Source organism: Bombus huntii, unplaced genomic scaffold (genome assembly GCF_024542735.1).
Source record: "Bombus huntii isolate Logan2020A unplaced genomic scaffold, iyBomHunt1.1 ctg00000057.1, whole genome shotgun sequence".
NCBI lineage: Eukaryota > Metazoa > Arthropoda > Insecta > Hymenoptera > Apidae > Bombus > Bombus huntii.
Genome location: NW_026099318.1, coordinates 520073 through 542358, shown reverse-complemented (window position 1 = coordinate 542358; position 22286 = coordinate 520073). Strand labels below are relative to the sequence as shown.

At 36.5% G+C, this 22286-nt stretch overlaps 1 protein-coding gene and 1 pseudogene across 1 annotated transcript; one reads left to right on the top strand and one right to left on the bottom strand.

Annotated features, from left to right (window-relative positions):
* Positions 1-265: 265 nt before the first annotated feature.
* LOC126875775 (unconventional myosin-XVIIIa-like) lies at positions 266-9890 on the top strand. The gene is made up of 6 exons (XM_050638648.1): positions 266-428; positions 3134-3512; positions 3931-4021; positions 4121-4236; positions 4545-4726; positions 9568-9890. Exons 1-6 carry the CDS (start codon positions 266-268, stop codon positions 9888-9890), a joined length of 1254 nt encoding a protein of 417 aa, XP_050494605.1.
* Positions 9891-19883: 9993 nt separating this feature from the next.
* Positions 19884-21368, bottom strand: LOC126875734 (glutathione S-transferase-like; annotated as a pseudogene).
* Between the last annotated feature and the right edge of the window lie 918 nt (positions 21369-22286).

Below are 22286 nucleotides of genomic sequence, written 5' to 3'. Positions count from 1 at the left end.
CAGGATCCATCAACTTCAAGAAAACGAAATTACGCATTTCGGCATACGTGCATCATTGAAGATTGAGGGATCAGCGGACCTCTGCAGATCAGCTCACTTTGCGTGAAAACGACTTCTACGGAAAGCGGACTACGGTCATCACCAAAATTGAAACTGGTCACGAAAAGAAGAATATTCAGGTAAAGAACTGGATTCTTTTAAATATTATCGTACTCGTCGCAATAGCTTCGCTAGTACAGACTCCAACAACAGTACAATAACCACTATGAGCAAAAAATCAGAAGACACATCTTCTGTTAGCCCTATGGCTACTGGTGTGGATCCAAGTATTCGGGCCATACTAGACGCTATGCAGAAGCAGAACGAAATCAAGTTAAGAAAACTGTTAAAGGAGACTATTAAAGCAGCGACTAGTCGGAGTTATCAGGGTAGTTTAGTTTCTAATAATTTGAACAAAAGCTTGGAGAAAACAGACGTTACTGTGGGAAATGAAGAAATGGTTTTGAAAGAATTTTCAAAAGAATTGCAGTCTAATGTAGAAAATTCTTATGAAAAGAAAGTATCAATTGACACCGCTTCACAGGATTATATTTTCATTAAAACAGACTTAATGTTTGATGTCAATAGCTCAACAGAATACCAGAAAGAGTCTGTGAAACGAAGGAAAGAAGATATTGCAGTATTGTATAATGATTTGTCACCATCTTCGTCACAAGATACTCAAAATTTACAAGAATGGTTTGACAAAAAAGTAAAAGTTTAGGAGAAGCAGAAAAAGATCATAATAAGAAGGATAATATTTCAATGAGAAATATTTTGGACGGCGATACAAATAAAGAAAACCAAATTGAAACGAAGGAATTAGAAGCAGTTAGTAAATCAACTGCTGAAAATGATACAAAATCAATAGACAACGTTGAACAAAATATATCATTAGAATCCATACAAACAGCAAGAGATAATGCTTACAATAATGAACATTTGCTTATAGAAGAAGACCAAATGATGACAGCGAAAAATGCGTGTGACACTACAGAATCAAAAACTTCAGCAGATCTTATGTCGAGAAATTTAGATGCTAATACACAAGAGAAGTCTTTAGAGAATAAAGATGACAAGAATCCATCTCCATCTATGTTAGATAGTAGTAAACGGAGCAGTCGTTATAATGTTGCTGCAAAGCCTGCTACTTCGCCAAAATTTGAAGAAATTGTTTATAATCAAACCAGACAATCAAACACAAATAAAATTTTGCGAAGCGCTTTAAAGACGAAATTAATCGAAGACAAGTCTGAAATAATTAATAAACAAAAGGCATCGGAAAATGTAGAAAATAAATTTGCCAAAGAAGAAAAAAGAGGTGTTAAACAAAAATCAATTTCAGATAGTGAAAACGAAACAACTGATAAGTTCGTCAACGAAGGGAAGGTCTTTTAACGAACACAGCTAGTGATAGCGATAGGTATAAATCTGTAGAAAATGATAATGCAGTAACGGGTGTAATAGCAACTGATGAAGCGAAACATAGAGGCAGACCTAGGAGATCGGATAAAGTCAAAGTTAAAGAAGATGAAAATACAAGGAAGATCCTACAAAATGAGAAGGGTGGATTAGAAGAACAAAGAAAACTCGAAGAAGATACAAAAGAAGAAACTGCAGAGACAGAAGTCAATTCAAAAGGTATATTAAATAATAAGTGCGATTTACTTGATACCGAAAGAGCTATTGAAATTAATGATACGGTTCAAGATATTAAATTTACTGAAGGTAGAAGCCGCACTCAAAATGATATGGAAGATGTAGTAGAAGATTCACAAGAATTATCTAATAAAAGTAAGTTATCAGAAATAAGGATTGCACTTAACAAAATTGAATATACAAAAACTATTTTACGGAATAAAAAGAATTCATTAGAAAGAGAAAGAGGAGTAAGGAAAAAGAAGAAAATGTACAGACAGAAATTATTTCAAAAAATATATCAGATGATAAATGTGATTTGCTTTAGAAAAAAAAAATATTATCCACAAACTACATTAGGAATTTATCTATTTTAGTGAAGAGAAAGAGAAAGGATAGAGGAGTTGATCAATAGACTGTAGATTTTGAAGCGTTTATGAAAAACTTACAATTTTAATAAAATATTCAATGTAAAGTCTTATAATATTATAAGACTATAATATTATAATATTCAAATAAATAGATGAAAAAAAAATTGAATTTGCATAATTACTCATGGCTTATTGATCAATCATGCGACTCGTTCAGAGGTAACTCGAGTTGTAAAGGCGACAATTTATTAAAAATGGTATATCTGACGTACGATGCATTTGGTCATGTTAAACTATTTAAATAAGTATAAAAATCACGCGAAAAAAAATCTACTGAAAATAATGTTGAACTAGTTAATAATAATAAATAATATAGTGAAACACAAACCTTAAATCAAGATTTTAAGTTAAACAAAAAAAAAAGAAAAAAAAGAAGAAAGAAGTTGATAAAATGACAGCAACATGTAGCAGCAGGCGAGAGAAAATAAGCCAAATTTCTAAAAGAAGAAACGATGCTCAAGAACTCGAAATTTCTCGAGTGGATATGCTAAACAACGAATTTAATGAACAGTTGAAAGAACGTGAAACGGCAATAGAAGACTTACATCAAATGTTAAAGCATCAATCGGAAATTCATAAAGTTACCTTAAATGAAGCAAGTTTGAAAATAGGAGAACTCTCTGATAAAATAAAATGTTTTAAAGGAAAAGATAGTCAGATACCGAAACGTAATGAATTACTCGAAGAAGAACAGAATAAATGGAGAAGTTTAGAAAAAATGATTACAGAAAAACTTGAAGAAGAAAAATCCCGTTAGGAAACAGCTGAAGACGAAGTGAGAAAGCTTTCCAAATATAACGAGCAACTTCTAAAAGATTATCAAGAAATCCATAAAAAAAAAAAAAAAAAAGGTAAAGAATTAAACATGTACCTCAACTGAAAGATAAAATCAATCGACAGGATTTATATGCGAAGAACATAAGAACACAATATATAGAACAGCACAAGATGATCGAAAAATTGAGAGCAAAAGGAAAACGTGTGCATAATAAAGGTAAAGAGAACACATAATGTATCTTCACCAGGGGCGCATGATCCAAAATTAAATAATAAAATAAAAGGTTTTGTTACTGAAAAGTTAGAGAGATTTCATGACAACAAAAGCATTGCCTGTGCAGAGTGCAGTGTATCAATGTGCACTAAAAATGCAAGCAACGTGACGATTACTTTTAGAACACCACAAGCACCACGAAAACACAATCAAGACCAAACAAGATCAAGTTCAAAAGTGAAGTTACGTGAGCTTATTACTGCTAACGACCAAAAATTGAATTACGATCCCGAGCATCAACTCGCTGATCTTCAAGTAGAATGTTCCGACAAAGACAGGACGACACAAGAGCTCGAGAAGCACATAGAGGACATGAAGGAGGAAGTGCAAAAATTAGAATTACAACACGACGAGTTACAAAAAAAAAAAAAAAAAAAAAGAAACACACACGCACGTAAAAAGAGTTCAATCTTTTGGAATACAAATTGAAGAACTAACAATAAAATTAGAAGAAATAACATAAGTCACAAATATGAAGTTGACTTGCTGGAACAAAAAAAAAAAAAGGCCAAACTTAATTCATGTGTTAGTAATTCAGTGGAGGAACGTGAAGCTGGAGCTAAAGATGCAAAAGAGATAAAATGTAGTTCTTGAACCACAAGGACAAATAATCTGTCCTTCAATGTGAACTAGACGAACTAAAGGGTGAATATAAAAAAGTGGGTGATTTTGGATATAAATATGAAGAAGAAACTAATAAATTGAAACTGGATTTTGAAAAATAAGAAAAATGATCCTTGTCAATGAAAATAAATTTGAAATATTGCGTAGGGTAGAAATTGAAGGTAAAGTAAAAGATATGAACGAACAAAATAATTTTCTTAGAAAAGAACTGGAAAACGTCCAAAAACTTTCCAAAGATGTTAATAATCGCTTACTCGAGGCGAACCAAGAATTAAAAGATTCACATAGAAAACACACTCTTATTTGAAAATTGAAAAAAAAGAAAAAAAAACATCAGGAAGAATTAGGTGATATAATAAAACTTCATGATGAAGAAAAATATAAACTGATACAGCATTGGTGTTCTGTAGAATGTCAAACTGTCATAAAGGGTTACATTGATGGAAAAGTGCAGTAAATATTTAAATAACAATCCATGACTTCTTAAGTAATTGTAACAATCTTGATGTTTTACTATGGAACAACTAGATAAAGTGCGCAGTGACATTAATAAAGTAGAATCATCGATAAAAGTAGATGTATCTTCTTCATTAATATCAGAATCAACGACTGATATTATAAAGAATGTGCATGATATTCCAGAAAATCAAAAAAAAAAAAAATAAGTCACAGGAATGTACAGATAATACAATTCAAGATGGTTTAGTAGTAAATAAATGTGATGTAACAAATTTAAATAAAAACAAAAACAATTTCTAAAGTAAGGAAAGTAGTGAGACAGAGAGCATAAAGAACGCTGCGATTAATGAAGTAGAACAAGAAATAATAAATAAGGACCCACAAATTGATGATCAATGTAAAAAAAAAAAAAAAAAAGATGAGAAATTTCAAGAAGAGCAAGCAGAGAATACAACTGAGATTGGAGATCATTCAAGATATGCAGGTGACACATCTTTAGATAAAGAATCTTTTATAAAGGAAAATAAGTAGTTGGGTTACGACTCAGCCTTCTTACTACCACCCAAGTACCAACTTTACGTGACACTCTCGACCCTTCCATCCCGATAATCCCAATCAAAATTCGAATGAACCACCCAACGGAACGAGCATCGATCCCTATAGAATCTCATTCTTTACTAAGGAATTGTCGTCTTTTACCCCATTACGTTCTTCCATCACAATCTTCGTAATGGTAAATGAAAAAGTAAAAGTTTTTAAAACGCGATGGCGCTATCACTTTCTAAAAGCGTCGTCTTTACATTTCCGATGGCCACGGGCACATCCGACTGCCAGATATACAATGTATTATAAGAGTATCATTACCATACTTTTCATGAAAAGAGCAATTTTTCTTGATAACTATACTCTGTAACATAGATTGAAGTCGCTGATTTGATCCCTCTGATATCGTTGTCTTATGAGAGTCTCGCCTGGTCTTGATTGGTTCTGTTGACTCTTATCGTTGTGAAAAATCGATTCGTTGTGTACCTTTTTTGTATAGAGAATTATTTTGTGGTAGAATATAATGTTGTAATATTTGTGGTCTTTACTTTACTAATTTTGTCACTGAGCCGCTCTTTGGTTCGTTGAGCGATTCATATTCCGCATATATTCCGTACTTGCTTCGCTTGGTACTTTTATAATTTTCGCAGTTACAATAAAAAATTTAATTCTTAACAGATTAAAGATTTAACCTCTTGCTTTATAGTGTACAATAATTTTTTTTTTTTTTTTTTTTTTATAGGTTATGTGATCCATAGTTTGAGTAAGTAGTACATATATATATATATATATATTTACGTGACAAGCTTTCATTTCAATCTATATTTAAGATTAATATTTTATCAGTTTCTGTTCGTAACAACATCGAAGTAGTCAATAAGTTTGAAGAGTATAATTAAGGAAGTTATGAAGCAAGAGGTTAAGAATAAATTCTGAAAGAGGTTATGTACAACTCAGTAGTACTGCTTTACATTACTTTGCGAATTACTTTTCAAGCATAAAAATAGTTTAACAGCCACTTATAGTTATTTCCTTACCATTACATTCATTAAATTCGTTTGATTTTGTAAACAAAATAACCACGCTGACCAGTCTCTTATTTAAAATAGAATTATTTTGTCATATATCCAACAGTTTACTTTCTCTTCGTAAATATTATTAATAATTTTATCAATTTCGTATACTTCCATCCTTCGTATAAGTGACAATGAATCAGAAGAGTTTCATAGCAATATTGAACAACATACAGTCAACTACAACACCATTAGATACATCCACCATACAGTCAACTACAACACCATTAGATAACAGCAATACAATAGATTATAATTTTCTACGTGTCATTGATTCATCATCATCATTTTCCATTTTTTTAGCATATGTAAAAACCATCCAATTTAAAATGTTTAAATAACAATAGCCTATACAATATAATTTTATGTAAAAAAATTGATTATACCGTGCTTTAAAACCATGCTTTAAAATCGATATTCGCTGAAACAATACATCGCTCTGCGCTTCCAATTTGTTTTCGCACGAAGAATCAGTCCACTCATTGTTACCGTCACCATCTCTACCGTAATCTATATTACTCGAATAAATTCTATATCTTGATTGGAAAATCACATATTTTAACGAACTTCCTTATTTTTTGTTTTTTATGACTTTAATTGGCAATTTCCATAATGTTCTATAACTTGACAATAGACTGATAATATTTCAGGATATATATACATACATCATGTTTTTGAGGATTCTGTAGTAAAATAATTATAGGAAAAACAAACTATTTAAGAAAAAATTACCACCTTCGAGTAATAAATTATAGAAGGTTACCAATGTAATTTAAAACTTAAAAATAATCTATTACACGTAACAAAGAAAAAGATTTCTTCGCAAACGGTAACTCGAAAATTACAGCCATTGCTGTAGAAACATAGTTTTACAGGGAGAAGAATTTCGCTAGAAACTCTCGACGATGTCACATCAAGCGAAAATTCAATAAAGCGATTACTAACCATACTACCAGCGGCAATCGTGTTACGGCAATTCGTAAATAAGTTAGTCTTCTATTTGCAGAAACGTCTCTGGCAATATCGTCACACTCTTGATTACGTCGGCGCTATCAAATGGTCTTTGGAAGAAAGTTTTTCATTATCTACTTTTGCCCATGGCGTCGTTCCAACAAATGAATTCGAGTTCTGAATCGCTTTGTCTCGTATTACGACTTTATAACGGTGTTTCTTTAAACTTTAAACGATCGTAATAAATGTATTTACGGACGATGACTGATATCTGGTCTGTCTTAAAGTTTCAACTAATTAGTGCCCCGTTACTTTGGACGTTATGAAATGTTGTATAACCAAAGACTTATCTTCTCTTTTGGTAGTTGCATAAGAGAAGACTGAGCTGTTGAAACGCTCGAATAGATTAGCTGATTCGCTTAACGTATTTTTACTTCCGACGAGCTAAACACAAGAGCAGAAAGCACATAAGGAATAATACAGAAACGTCAAACGTATACAGAAATATATTTCGTAAAAGCATTAATACGTAACATGTCTTTATAATTCTATTTATGTATAGTAAAATGGTTTGTATCCATTTTCATGAATTATAACTGGCATTTCAAAGCATTCATGTAGATATGTAACTCTCGTTAATTAATAATTTAACAATGCGTCATGAAACGTATCATTTTCGTTTCTTCCTTTGTTTCGTTATACACGGAAACGAATTTGTAAATAAAGATGTATAATCAACGATAACATATGACAGCGAGTATAATAACTGTCAGCAAAGGAAGAGGTCGGTAAAATGATTGTGGTTGATTTCAGTGTATCGGTAAATAAGCTTTGACAGACGTTGCCGGGGGACTCGGTGTCGGTGAAACCGCGTCGATGAAATGATTGTCAGTAATTTAAAGATAACCCAATTTATTGATCTGTCTCCCCTTCATGGCGTTGTACGTCTCTCTATAAAACATATTCTACCTCGGAGTAATCAATCAATCGGTTTGATCAAATTAATCGGTTTAAGCAAATCACTTTGAGTCCAATTACCGGATGTCATCGATGCTACGTTGAAATGGCGAACACCATCCAAGTAATTGATGTCCTCTGTAATTATTTGTTAATCATGCGCGGAATCAGAACGATTCGACCTCGTTCCAAAGCAAATCGTTACTAGAGTAGAGACGGGAATTAATAATTCGTGTCAATTGTTCGATCGTGTTCACAAATTCAAATGCGGTTGAGTGGCGGAAACCATTTATAACACGTCCCATACAGCGTAGATCGCATACACGTCTTAGGATGTATTTTTGGTACTTATATATACTCTATATATATTCTTACTCTATATATACTGTAATATCGTAGAACGACGAACGATTGTCGGGTGAAGAGGATTTGACGCTGGAGGAGCTGAGGAGTAAGCTCGCACAGATGAATCTGCCTATATCCGGTGCGAGATCTGTGCTGGTTGCCAGGTTGAACAGAGCGTGCAAACCTGGTCGATCTACTCCTAAGGGTTCGAAGCGTGGCGAAGATCAGAGCTAATTGAGTCGTCGAAGAGTAGAGTCGTGAGAATTGATAGAGTTGTTAGAGAGAGAGTGTGTGTGTGTTAGATTCGTTGTGACGAGAGTGATCAAATAACTGTAAAGTTATTTGATATAGATACGAGTATTGCATTTAGTTTCCGTTAAATATCGTTCTCTGTCCAATTTATATTTGTATATTCAATTTAATATTAATAAATTGTAAGTAATCGAAAAAAAATTTCTATCCTTATTTTCCGATATTACAAGTGGGGGCACAGCCGGGATTGAATAGGACAGAAAACGACACGATTTAACGGAGCTATTTGTGCGGGAGTAGAAAAAGAATAGAATAAAATGGCGAACGTTGAAGATGTCGTGTAAAATTAAGGTAAAAATAAGGAACTTGTTAATTTCCAAAAAGGAGATTAAGTTCTTTTTATTTTTTACTCAATTTATACAATTTTTTCGGTTCGCGATGATACACTTTCGATACTTGGATTAGTTAAGAATTTTTTTATTAGACTGACTGGATGATTTTGAAGGGAGCATTTATATTCTTCCCTTCGTTGGAGTGGGAGAAGGTTTTGTTTATACTTCGCGTAAAATTCGGAGAACGGCTGGAGTGATCGAATGCCACTCAGGCGGCTGAGAACGGGTGCTGACCGGACGGTCACACGCGATAAGGCGTTCGGAATTTCGGTTTGTTATATACAGTTGCTCGAATTTCGTCTGTGACAAAGACCTCGAGAAGCTGAGGACGAAAGAGCTGAGAGCGCGTCTGGCTAGCTTGGGGTTGAAGGTAACGGGAAGAAAACCCGAACTACGCGCGCGGCTACAGGCGGCCCTAGAAGGAGACGATGTATCGTCGGAAGAAGAGAGCTCCGACGAAAGTGAAGGCGAGGACAACAAACAAGGCGCGCGAGAATACAGGAGAGGCACGCGAGCGGTGTATCAGGACCGCGATGATTATCACCAGAAGGTATGCGTCGGTTCGATGTTGAGTCTTAAAGACGTGGAAGACTCATTAGAGAAATTCAGCGGGGATGATCTGCTGAGTGTAAATCAGTGGGTGAAAGACTTCGAGGAAATGGCAGAAGTGTGTGGTTGGTCAGACGCCCACATGGTGACCTATGCTAAGAAATTACTCGCAGGCTCCGCTCAGGCCTTCGTACGACAAGAGCGATGCGCGAAGTCCTGGGCAAAGCTAAAGAGAGCGTTGAGGAATGAATTTGAAAATGTAGTGAGTGCCCAGCAACATGAGGATGATCTTAAGCAACTGGTTGGATTTAAGAAGCAATTGGAGAAGAAATTAGCTGATGCTTACGAAGAGGTCGAGGAACAACGTCAGGTTGTTGGACAATGGAAACGACGCGTGCAAAGTCTGAATGGCGAGATGCACGACTTGAGACTACTGTTGGAAGAACAAACAGCTAGGAATAATCTTCTGGAAAAGAAACAGCGCAAATTTGATTCAGAAACTCAGAATCTAATGAACGATCTGCGGCAAGAGAAAGCGCAACGTAAAAGATTAGCTAGAGAAAAAGAAATCGCGATCGCGGAGTAGTTTACCATAGAACAGAACCTTAGTGGCGCAAGATTGGAAATCGAATTGAAGGAAAAAAGATTGCGGACATTGGGCCAAGAGCTTGAGGAGTTAACATTTGGTAGCAAAACGGAGGAGGAAGTAGCACAGCTGAAGAACCAGTTAGAAGATGCAGAATGCGCTAGAGCAGTTGCAGTTAAAGCGAAACAGGCACTGGAGCAAGAACCGAATGAGACGCTGGCTTCGTTGCAGGAAGTACTGCGGCAACGTTCCGAAGCAGAAGATCGTGTTAATGTAGCTAGTCGCGAACGAACTGAGCTACTGTCGCAATTGGAAGAAAATAAAGAAGAGTTAGCAGAAGTTTTGAAGAAGTATCGGGCAGCTGTGCAGCAAGTGTCGGAGGAACGGAGAATAGTGGCAAGACACGTGGTGATTGGTAAAGTGGACCAAGAGATGGTGTCCTCGTCGGATTCTTGCGGCCAGCAGGAGGACTTAGCGAACATCACGAGGAGGAAGAATCTGGCTAAACAACAGCAACAGGATGTTGTTGACGATATTTGCAAATTTACTGAGAAGGATAGCGTTGCGGGTGTGAGGGTTGTTTCAAGTTTTCGGATAGACTCGAAGAGAGTCAATGCAAGGCGAACGAAAAGACAAGGGAAGTCGCACGTGCGGAATCCCTCCAATAATATCGATACGAAGATTCGATATACAGAGGATGTGGATGACGAGGACGACGACGGGATTGTCGAGGACACGATGAACGTGAAGACCTTCGAAAAAGAAGAGATCATAGTCTCGGTAGATGGTAAGTTGTTAGCGTCTTCCATGTACGAACCGAGCCTACGAAAATGTCACGACGCTGCCACGACGATCAAAGCCCCTGACAAGAGTGAAACGTGTAAACAAACAACGGAAAGGAAGATAGAGGAAGAGCGAAAGAAGAGCAATAGCATCGAGGACGTACAGGCCGTGGTGTTCCAAGAGGAACGAGATCAGTTGCGTACAGACGCAAAGAGACGGATCGAAGAGATCCAAGCCCGAGACAAGTGGACGTATAACAAGAGACGTAAGAAGGCGACAGCATACAGGACGGGAGATCTAGTGGCGATCGAGAGGATGCAGAAGGGTCCCGGGCTAAAGCTGCATCCGAAGTTTCTTGGACCGTATCGGGTGATAAAAGTCCTGCGAAATGACCGATACATAGTGCAGCGAGAGGGGGAGCACGAAGGGCCACGTACAACTTCCACGGCAGCCGATCACATGAAGTGGTGGAATGCTGACGATAGTGATGTAAGTGCGAGCAGCGATGATGAGCACATCTGAGGGCAGATGTGATTGTCAGGAAAGGCCGAGTGTAATATCGTAGAATAGCTTTGATTGGAGATCGGCTGAAATTAGAAAACACCGTGTACGTCGTCTTTCGTGGTTTGTTTACATCCAAGAGCGCCTAGTAACAGCGACGCGAGAAAGGATAAGCAGCGACAAAACAGAGGTACGGTTTCATATTTCAAGGAGTGGCAATCGAGAGGCCAGAGTATGTGAGCCGAAAAGTGTGTATGTGTGTGAGAGGACGAGAGCAAGAGCGAGCACGACCGGGCAGGAGTGTATTGGCGAAGATCAGAGCTAATTGAGTCGTCGAAGAGTAGAGTCGTGAGAATTGATAGAGTTGTTAGAGAGAGGGAGTGTGTGTGTTAGATTCGTTGTGACGAGAGTGATCAAATAACTGTAAAGTTATTTGATATAGATACGAGTATTGCATTTAGTTTCCGTTAAATATCGTTCTCTGTCCAATTTATATTTGTATATTCAATTTAATATTAATAAATTGTAAGTAATCGAAAAAAAATTTCTATCCTTATTTTCCGATATTACATATACTTATATGTACTCTATATATATTCTCTATCTTAGATATACCATAAAATATTTCGTGAAATCGCGTATTCGTGTCTAATGTCAGGGATTCTCTTTCCATAAGTCTGCGTTTTCTATATTATCTTTCTTTCTTATCAGTAGGCATTCTCACAATTTGTGATTAATACTGCTCGTACAGGAATGTTAGGTTTTTGACGTTGTAAAATTTCACGTGAAATAATAATGCCTATATATTGACTAATTTATCAATTAATTAAATCCGTGTATATCAAGTTTTCTATAATTTAGTACTTTCGTGTAACTACAGAAATTTGATGCAATATAAAATTTGATTAAAACAGCGATTCATTAGGAAACGAGAATAATGATGCAAATATTTTTTGTAGCCATTATATAGGATTTCGATCGCATAATTCATCAGTATCAACTTACCAGTCTTTAACGGAAGAACAGAAAGAAGGGCGGGCGGTACACAGACCGCAATCATGATCATTTTCATGTAGACAGTCAGACTGCTGTACATCTTCGTTAGTCGTCAAAAGTCGCGATGAGAAGCGTAAAAGAAGTGCACTAGCCAGAAGTATCTGCGACAGAAATCAGAATACACTCGTTTTCGCATGGTTGGATCAATTTCGCGTGGGACTAACCTGATTGAACCTAACGTGGGATAATTGTGTTAAGGGAAGTGATATATTTACACTGTACATGAGAGTGTGTGTGTAAGGGCCAGAGGGCGTCAAGGTCTTAGTGGAGACAAAAGACTGTTGCCAGATGTTAGAAGAATCTAGGATAGTCGGTTGGCGACAAGCGTGCGTGCAAGACGTTCTTCAGAGTGTAATATAGATGTATAACTGTTGTGTGGGAAATGTAGTCAATTATTTGTATTCCCAAATCCTCGAATTTCCTTAACATGGTAGCAGAGCGTGGTTACTAGTTTTGCAAGATATTTAGTGCGTGGTTACGATCTTGCGAGTGAGTTTTCAGTAAAGAAAAAAAAACTTTCAGAGGAACAAAATATACTTCGAGCACGTAGGAACGCTTGAGTAAGAAAAGAAAAAAAAAGAAGAATCAATTAAAATGGAGAGATCGGAAATCATGATACCTATATTCGATGGTGAGGATTATGGAATGTGGAAGCAAAGAATCACGATGTTTCTCAAATATAAGGAATGCGAGGTTGTTACAACTAGAATGAAGAACGAAAGAGACGACGAAGACTGGGACAAAAAGGATTTGAAGGCGATAAATATAATTTATAGTGCAATATCGAACAGACAATTGGAGTATGTTAGGGAAGGAAAAACGGCGTATGATATAATAAAAAGGTTCGATGAAATGTACTTGAAAGAGTCGACGGCACTGCAGATCGTATGCAGAAGGAGATTGGAAAACATAAGACTGGAGAACTACAGTGATTCAGCATCATTCTTTAACGACTTTGAAAAATTAATCAATGAATTAAAAAGTGCGGGCGCACAAGTAAGTGAGAGGGAAAAGCTGAATTACATGCTGAATACGTTACCCGAAGAATACAGCTACATAGCGGACATAATAGACGCATTGAAAGAAGAGGATCAAACGGTAGCGTATGTAAAAAATACAATAGAGTTAGCAGAGAAGAAAAATAAATCCAATCGAGGAGAAAGGCAAACCAACGCCTTTTCTGCAAAAAAGGAAGGCTGCTTCAGATGTGGAAGATTAGGACACTTTGCGAGAGAGTGTAAAAATGGCGTCCAAGCGGGAAGCAGTAACGGCTATTGGCATGGGCCAACACGTGGTCGAAACAGAGGAAGAGGGAACAAAGGCAATACGAGCAGAGGACGTGGAAACTTTCATCGTCAATCAACAACCGGCACTGGCGAGCATGGAAACTCAAGAGCAGGCATATGGACAGCAACGGTGCACGCAGCAAACAGCAGTGAGACGAATGAAAGAAGTAAGAACGAAATAGTGTGGCTATTAGATAGCGGTTGTACCGATCACATAATTAATAATATAAATTATTTCGATAAATCTATCGACCTAAAAGAACCGGTAAATATATATTTAGGCGATAATAGACCGATAAAAGCGACAAAAGTTGGGAATGTTATAAGTTATTTTGAAGCATTCGGAAAACAAAATGAAATAAATATGAGGAAAGTATTTTACGCGAAAGAAATGTCCGCAAATTTGATTAGTTTAGGTAAACTAACAGACAATAAGAATACGGTTATTTCCAAAGGAAATATTGCGAAAGTAATAGATGAGGATAATAAACTTACAGCTGTAGCGTTCAAAGAGAATGGGACATATAGAATAAAAAGTATATTGAAAGGGAAGAAGCACTTAGTAAACAGCGCCGAACGTAGTGGTACGAATAAAAAGGAAAGATGGCATAGGATGCTAGGACACGTAAATTTTAAATATTTAGAGATTTTGGGTAAAGAGCAGCTAGTGACTGGCATACCGAATGAATTTGAAAAGGAACTTTTGAAATGTAGGGTGTGTATAGAAAGCAAAATGCATAACTTACCTTTCAAAAATAATCGAACTAAGGCTAGGGAAATAATGGAAATTATTCATACGGACGTATGTGGTCCCTTTAAGACCACCGGATTCAATGGAGAAAAATATTTCATTTCATTTATCGATGATTATAGTAAAATAGCTAGGATCTATTGTATAAAATCAAAAGATGAGGTCTTTGATTCTTTCGTACAGTTCGTAAATGAAGCCGAAAATTTAACGGGCAAGAGGTTAAAAATATTAAGATGCGATAATGGTAAAGAATATTTAAATAATCGAATTTATAAATTTGCTAGGGATAAAGGTATAAGAATAAATAATTGCCCAACATACGTACATGAATTAAACGGGACAGCGGAAAGGTATAATAGAACAGTGATGGACATGGCGCGTTGCTTGTTAGCGGAAGCGAAAGTACATAAAAGGTACTGGCCGGAAATAGTTTGAAACACCAGCTCAGATAAATGACCCTCTAACTTACCTTTGTCCTCATCGACGTCAGTGATTTTAAAGCTAGTTATAAAGTGCACTTCTCAGCCAGCGTCCACGGCAGTCAATATTATTTAACGGGTCTTAACGCGATGTAAAAAGGGAAAAAGGAGGAAAGAAGGAACAGGGAAGCAAAGAGGAAAAACGAATTTTTCATTTTCTCGAAACTGGATCAAGTTTCAGGCTACTCGCCAAAGAGTCTGTAGCTAACGAGACAAGATTAGGCAAACCACGCTTTAAAATTCCCACAGAACTATAATAATCCTCGAAATCAATACGATTCGTCGATCCATCGCCTGATTAAAAAATGAGATAGGATGAAGCTCACTAGTCGGCCTTTGAACTTTCAATAGTGATTCTCTGTAAATGCTTGAAATTGACGCTTGGATTCTTTCCAGATTAACTAGCTTTGCCCCTCCCTCCCTTTATCTATTTTCTTAGATCGACTTAGACTGCCACAACATATTATCTTTCTTCTTTTCTTTTCTTTTCTTTTCTTTTCTTTTCTTTTCTTTTGATCTTTTAAAGCCCTAAATCGCTGGCTATTTTGTATACTATATATTTTGTACACTCAGTTACTCTGTAAGTCATAAGTACATATGTTTTACAACGTTATTTGTCATATTTCAGTTAAACCACAGAAAAGCCAGAAATATATTTGCAGCGTGTTTTAACGCGTCCCTGGCAAAGATCTCAAAAACGAGTTGCGACACAATTTAAAGCGACAAATAGCACCGCGTGTCTCGTTGTGGTAACACACGGTTCGCCAGCTTTTTAAAAGCTCTCTCCGTTTGCTTTTTCCTCTCTTCCCTGCCTCTTCGTTTTTTCTTAACAAGCAAAACCATTTTCGCGAGGACGAGAGTACGGAAATGACGTACTGGCAATTTTGTTTTGTGATAATACAAGCAGCTCGGTTTCAGTGAATTAAACTTGGGCCCAAGCTTCTACTTATCCCTACCTTCCTTTCCTTTATTTTCCCTTCTATATCGGTTTTGCGGTTTTCCACATTTCCATCACAATAAACCATGTTTTTTCTCGATTTTACATGTTAGCCAATGATTCACGGCAAAACCGTCGACTGTAAAAATATTTGTAGCTGCAATAGCAACAAGTATGTTTTCTCAAATAGAAAATATTGGGAGCGTACTAATGACGAGGGCCTCAGGCTTGATAACGAATCCGTGACCAACGGGAGGACAGGTTCCCTTGCTCTAACTCACACGTGCACCACTCCCTGCTCGTAAGGCACTCGACTTCCTTCACCGATCAGCTCTCTAGCAAGACTGCTCGTCATCCCAACGACGCCACCGAAACAAGACTCCGGTCGAGTGTCTCAGTACACACGATCCTCCGATCGACGTACGATTGCTATCGGTTTGGACTTGCGATTGTTTCGTTATGGCTATATTAGGGTCTAGGTTGCAAGGTTAGGGTGTTTTCCTGAAGTTCCAGAGGGGCCCCGGCGTCCTTTCGTCTCCGACTCGGCCATCCTGACACTTACACGTCCTCGTGTGTGGCCTGCTGGCTTAGTCTACCCGTCGGGGCTTCCACCACGCAGGCATCGACCCGGCGCTCGTCCTCGGGGCAATGTTTTTCTTCTCGCCGCGATGGACAGCGAGACGCGATGTGTCCCGGCATGTGGCAGTGAAAGCACAACGCTTTTGGTGGTGCAGCCGGTCGGCTTTCCTCCGGCCGTCGGGGGTCCTTCTTCGGTTCCCACTTCGCCCTCTTGCGGCATTCGAATGTCGGATGTCCGTAAATACCGCAGTGGCCACACCTGGTCCAGGGGGCGGGTGACCTGCCTCGTTTGTTTCCGGAGCTCGCTAATGACCTCCACGACGGGGGCGTTGGCCACTCCGTGTATAGGAAGGGCTTCATTTCTCTTTGGAATTGTTTCACCGACGTGATGTCATTCGTGAGCGCTAGTCGTTTAAAACGTTCATCGCGCGAGCCCAGCAGATGGAGGGCGGTGGCGGCGAGTACCTCTTCCCTGGTTGAATTTCGCCACTTCGACCCCAGGAGGGTGATGATACGATTTCCGTACGCTCCTGGTGTTTCGCCGTCCCGCGGTAGTTCCTCGGCTACCTTGATTAGCGAAGCGGCTGCTACTTCTTGGCCACCGAAGTGCGCGGCGAATTGTTCCTTAAAATCTGGCCAGGTGAGCTCGTCGCCGTTCATTATCTGCGTAAGCCAATACGCTGCCGGACCCTCTAGGGCACGGTTTAGGGCAGAATACAGTGCGCTGTTTTTCAGGCGGTGGTCCCTCATGAGCAGGCCGACGGCTGTGCACCAGGCGGCTGGATCTGCGTCCGCGGCTTCGGGGTTGAAGCGCGGTAGCGATACCCAGGTTGCCCGGTGTCCTTTCTTCTTCTTCTTCTTCTTCTTCCTCTTCTTCTTCCCTAGCGACCGCTTTAGTGCGCGCACGATACTCTTACGATCCCGTGCCGACAACGTGTGTTCGGATGCCACTTCTGATGTCGAGTCTGAATCCGAATCCGAGCTCGAGTCACATTCCGAGTCCGAGCTCGAGGCGCCCTCCCGGGCAGGGCTCGCGGGAGATTGCGATTCCGTGTTGGAGTTCTCCATCGTCCGGTCGCGGGTGGGGTACCTTTATTGTCGACAGTGACACTAGTGACGAGGGCCTCAGGCTTGATAACGAATTCGCGGCCAACGGGAGGACTATCATATAAAAAGCAACAGGATACACGAAATAATATAATTCTGACTAGGACAACATAAACGCAAGAAGTGTTGATATTGAAAAAAATATTTAATTTTGTATATAAATATTTTCATATTTAAAAAAGTTTCCGGAAGCAGGAAGATTTACAAACAAATAATATCATAAACCGAATGTTTCATGATCCTTTTCTAATTAGAGTATGTGACAGCATGTGAGAACGTTTCTTAAAAATATGACTTATTGCAATTACTTAATCGCAATTATAAACGATTAAGACCTTCTCACAACGAGGCAATCTATCCAAAGTATAAAACTCGTTATACTTGATGAGAAAACAAATCTCTACTTAGGTTTCATTTCGTTTCATCGCGTTCATAAAAAGTGATTTGTATGAACACATCGTGCAATTTAGTAATTAGGACCGTTGATCTCGCTGCAACATAGATGGATAGAAAAAAGCCATTTAAAATGATACAACGTCGGGAAGACAATTATGAAAATTATAAATGGAACACAAGATAAAATTGTTTAAGATTAATTCTTCTTTTTTTTTTTTTTTTAATCGCGAGTGTTTGCAAACGAAGTTTCAATCTGTTTACAATGATAGCAACGAGAGGAGGATGTCTATGAAAGTTATAAATGCGATATTGAATAACATTTCTGCGAGTGGGTTTGTTTTTCGTTACAAATGTTTTTTAAACGAATCTGCAATCTGTTGGAAACAACGGAACAGTAACGGGACGACTGATAGGGAAATAAAAAAGATCGCGTTTTATTTGAACAGACAAATCTTTGAAATCTATTCGAAAGTCTATTTGAAATGGTACGAGCTCGAAAAGAACGGTGAATACTATAGAAGAAGGATTAATTAAAATTCTTATTAATCTGTACGCTTTGTATATTAAATACCTTGATCGATGCCAAGATAACAAATTATTATACAAAACAGTGAAGTATCCACGTCTGACATTAATATTGAGTATTACCATTACTGTAATTTAATTTTTAACCGATCCTGAAAATTCCTTAGAACGTAAAAAGTATAAAATGTTACTGTGCATTTCATGATTAAATGCACTGTAATTTAGAAACAGTTATGAAGCGGAAACAAATAATTTATTCAGAATAAGAATTCTACGTAATCATGTTAAAAAAAAAACGTACTTATAACGCGTTTAAACTCCAAATATGTAAAGACAATAAGGGAAAAAAATTAAACGAAGAATCGTATTTTTTGTAAATTCACACAAGATTTTATCTAAAAAAAAATTAAGATTTTTTGAAGAACGTACAAGACGGAACACGAACAATAAAAAAGGGATGTTAAATACAAAAAATAGATTGAAATTTAGATTATGAAATATAAAAAAAATGATATTGCATAATTTACAATTATTTTCGATAGCTTACGTCAGTATGTTGGAGTGTAAACTATAAAATATTCAAAAACTGATACCATTCAGACATAATTTAGAAAAACAATAAATTGCGGAAACCGATAGTTAAAACTCGATACGATCGATACTCCAAAGCTCTAATCCTAATAATTACTCAGCAATAATAACCGATAATTCATGTTGATTAATGTTTGAACTCCGTTTTTTTTCTGTATGTGTATACAAATTTTGTACAGTTTGATAAAGCGAAATTAAATTATCATCCTTTTGTACTACTTCAAACATTGAGATTTGTCATCTTCAAGGTCGATCACACATAGTTTCAGATTGCGGAGTTGCAAGGGTAATTAATTTTGCAATCGGTTTTCCTTTGATATAGATGTGCATACAAATAGCCATTGATTGACAATATACCGAAGCAATTCTAGTTTAATTTGAAGTCATCGATCCTTTGATATTTTTGGAAGAATAGTAAAAGTACAGAGAAAACAAGAAAAAATGGCGTTAACTAAAAGATAGCTCCAATGTATCTCATAAATATTATCTATATATCATTTGTAAGATGTAAGTGACCAAGATATCGAATTATAGAAAAATTGTATGTAATGATCAATACTTGAACGTTACTTACATTTATGTACATGAAAATTTGATCTTTTATTAACTAAGTTATTGATCGACAAAATGACTTCCTACATAATTCTCCGCCTGAACTGAAATGCATATTTTTTTTTACGCAAGCCTTATGTGTAGCTAGCAACGAGCAAACAGATTAATTACTTTACACACGGTCGTATCTTGTTTGCTGTAGGCGAGTTCTCTCGTGTATTCAACGAAGTACTCAACTTTAAAGCGATAACAGAAGAACATTATTGTATCGATAAAAATCATGCTTTTTTCAAAGAAATATGTAACTCGTATTTTTTTTAAAGCAACCCTCATAATGTATTAAATAAAATAATCATACATTTTTTTTGTTCAACATTTGTAAAATACGATATTATCAAGATCACCAAGGAGGTAATCTTCAATTCTTAATGAATATAATAAAAAACATAATTAATGATTGTTTGATGGTTTTATTATTATCTCTATAATACAAAAGCACAACATCGTGTCAACAGTTTATATAGTTCGTATGTTTCTGTAGGAATACACAAATAATAGTTCTCTATCACAACGTAATCTAAAGGGAAAACCCTGACTAAATGACAAAAATATCGGTAATAACTGGAACTAATGAATGTTAAAAGCAATCAGTATATTCCATACAAACTTCCATCAACACGATTCGTTCTTCATTCTCTCAACACACTAAGACCGCAATCTTTAAACGCTTATAAAACCATAAGCAATCGTGAAGTTTAGAATTCGCTAACTGGGCGTCTCTCAATCCAGTTTTTGATCTTGGGCAGAAGGAGGACCTTTTTCTCCAGCAGCTTCAGATTCTCGTAATTCTCGATCAGATCAGACTTGTACATAAAGTTCAAATAATCGAGCAGAGCAACGAATGTTAAATCAGCCCAAGAGAGAGTACCATCGTAGAAGTAGCCGTCATTTTCCTTCACTTGCTGGTCCAAACGTTCTAAAATGAACGGCAGCGTCTCTTCAGCAGCCTTGCGTTTTGCAGCTTTGACCTTCTCGTCCTCCTCATAGTGGAAGGCGGCAATTTCTGAAAATTTGTTTTCAGTTAAATACTATTCGCTAATGTTATACTAATTTGAATACAGTGTTGTGCGAAATTTAAATGATACTGAAGATAGAATTACAATCCTTTTTAATCCTTTGTCTTGTATTGTTGACATACGTGTATCGTTCGATTAAATCAAATATTAAATCGGATTTCAACTAATAAATACCTGAACAGATATGTACTATCTGTTATCAAGATTCTCATAAGATTTATGCAAAACAGCACTGGATACTCACTATGACGAATATCATGAATAGTATCAACAGTGGCATCAATATGAAGATTTGCCCAGTCAGTCTTTCCAGCTAAGTCATATTGTTTGGCCAAGTAACGGCAAATAGCTGTAGACTGAGCAACCTTCCTTCTATCAGCTACGAGCATAGGAAGCTGGCCATAAGGAGTCACTAAAAACATACAACTAATAGAATCAAAGATTCTATCGAACAAACAGATTATGATGCTTCTTAAATATCTAGCTTCCTGTTATCTGTTTTGGAAAGATATAATTTAATTTATTGATAATTTATCAGCAAACAAAGGGCATTGTCTCCTTAACAATACCTATTGTTCTCCCACATATCTTATAGAGCAATGGAGAGTAAACAATAATCTCTGTTATACTCTGCATAATTGTGTTCTACTTTATTTAGCTACTTTAGTTAAATTAGGAAAGATGAGATTTAAGAAACAGAATTTCTTTAAATTTTAAGCTTACAGGGCTTTATTTCTGGCCAGACGTCCTTTTTGATACGTTCATCTTCAAATGGAATACTAGCATAGCTGAAGAAGAACGGATTGGTTCTGCCAATGCCGTAACTGGGAAGTAAGTCAATTTATAGAGCGGCATCTTCCTGGAAGTATAATATATACAAAGTAAAAACAAAGAATCATTGATGATAAGAATTATATTATTACAAATTATGAAGTATAAGACAATTTAAGTAAAAAGCATCAACTACTAACTACTCGCATAGCTATTTGTATCTTTATATTTTAATATAGCTTAGATATAAAAAGAATATTATTTTTGGATGTAATAATGTATAAACTTGCGCCAAATATTATAACAAAATATTGCACTTTCTATTTAAGTAGGATAGACATATTACCGGCATTTATCTTTTTTCTATAGCAATGAAATTGTTTATAAAAAAGTTTATAAGAAAACTATCAATTAATGCAAACAACGCATTTCAAAATATTAATTACATTCGCACGATTCGTTATCTCTAGTATTAATTTAACCATATGGTTCTATACACCCAAGACCCTCTAACAGTAATTTAGTACCATTACTAGTCGTATGTACAATGTATGTTTGTATACAACTTTCGTAACTACAAAACATTCAGCATGATTATATATTCTTCCAAACTTAAGAAACATTTTCTAATTGTATATTTAAATTTATCGATCAATTATGAACATGTAATAACATTTATTTCTTTCAACTACTAATTTTTAAATCATCTGCTGTTCGGTTAATTGAAGGATGTCGGCTTTCTGTAGAAGTATTTCATTTTTATTATTTAATTATGAATAAGGAAAAAACATACAAAATATAGTTTTTAAACGGTTTATTATTTATAAAGAGAAACTTTGACTCAGGATATATATACTATATATATACTATTTACTTACAATTTTTTTTTAAGACTTCAAAGTCGAAACAAGCACAGGAAATTTCCAAGCCGGTTAACAGAAACTTGAATGAGACAAAAATAACCTTTAGATCTCTATATGTTCTTCTTCCCCTCTGTTGCTTCCAT

Bases quoted from the DNA above. Each gene is read 5' to 3' on its own strand.
- LOC126875775 (XM_050638648.1), top strand. From the start codon at position 266: ATGAGCAAAAAATCAGAAGACACATCTTCTGTTAGCCCTATGGCTACT. The intron at 4,022-4,120 runs GTTAATAATCGC...AAAAAACATCAG, and splicing joins TCCAAAAACTTTCCAAAGAT to GAAGAATTAGGTGATATAAT. The intron at 4,727-9,567 runs GTGACACATCTT...TTGAAAATGTAG, and splicing joins AGATCATTCAAGATATGCAG to TGAGTGCCCAGCAACATGAG.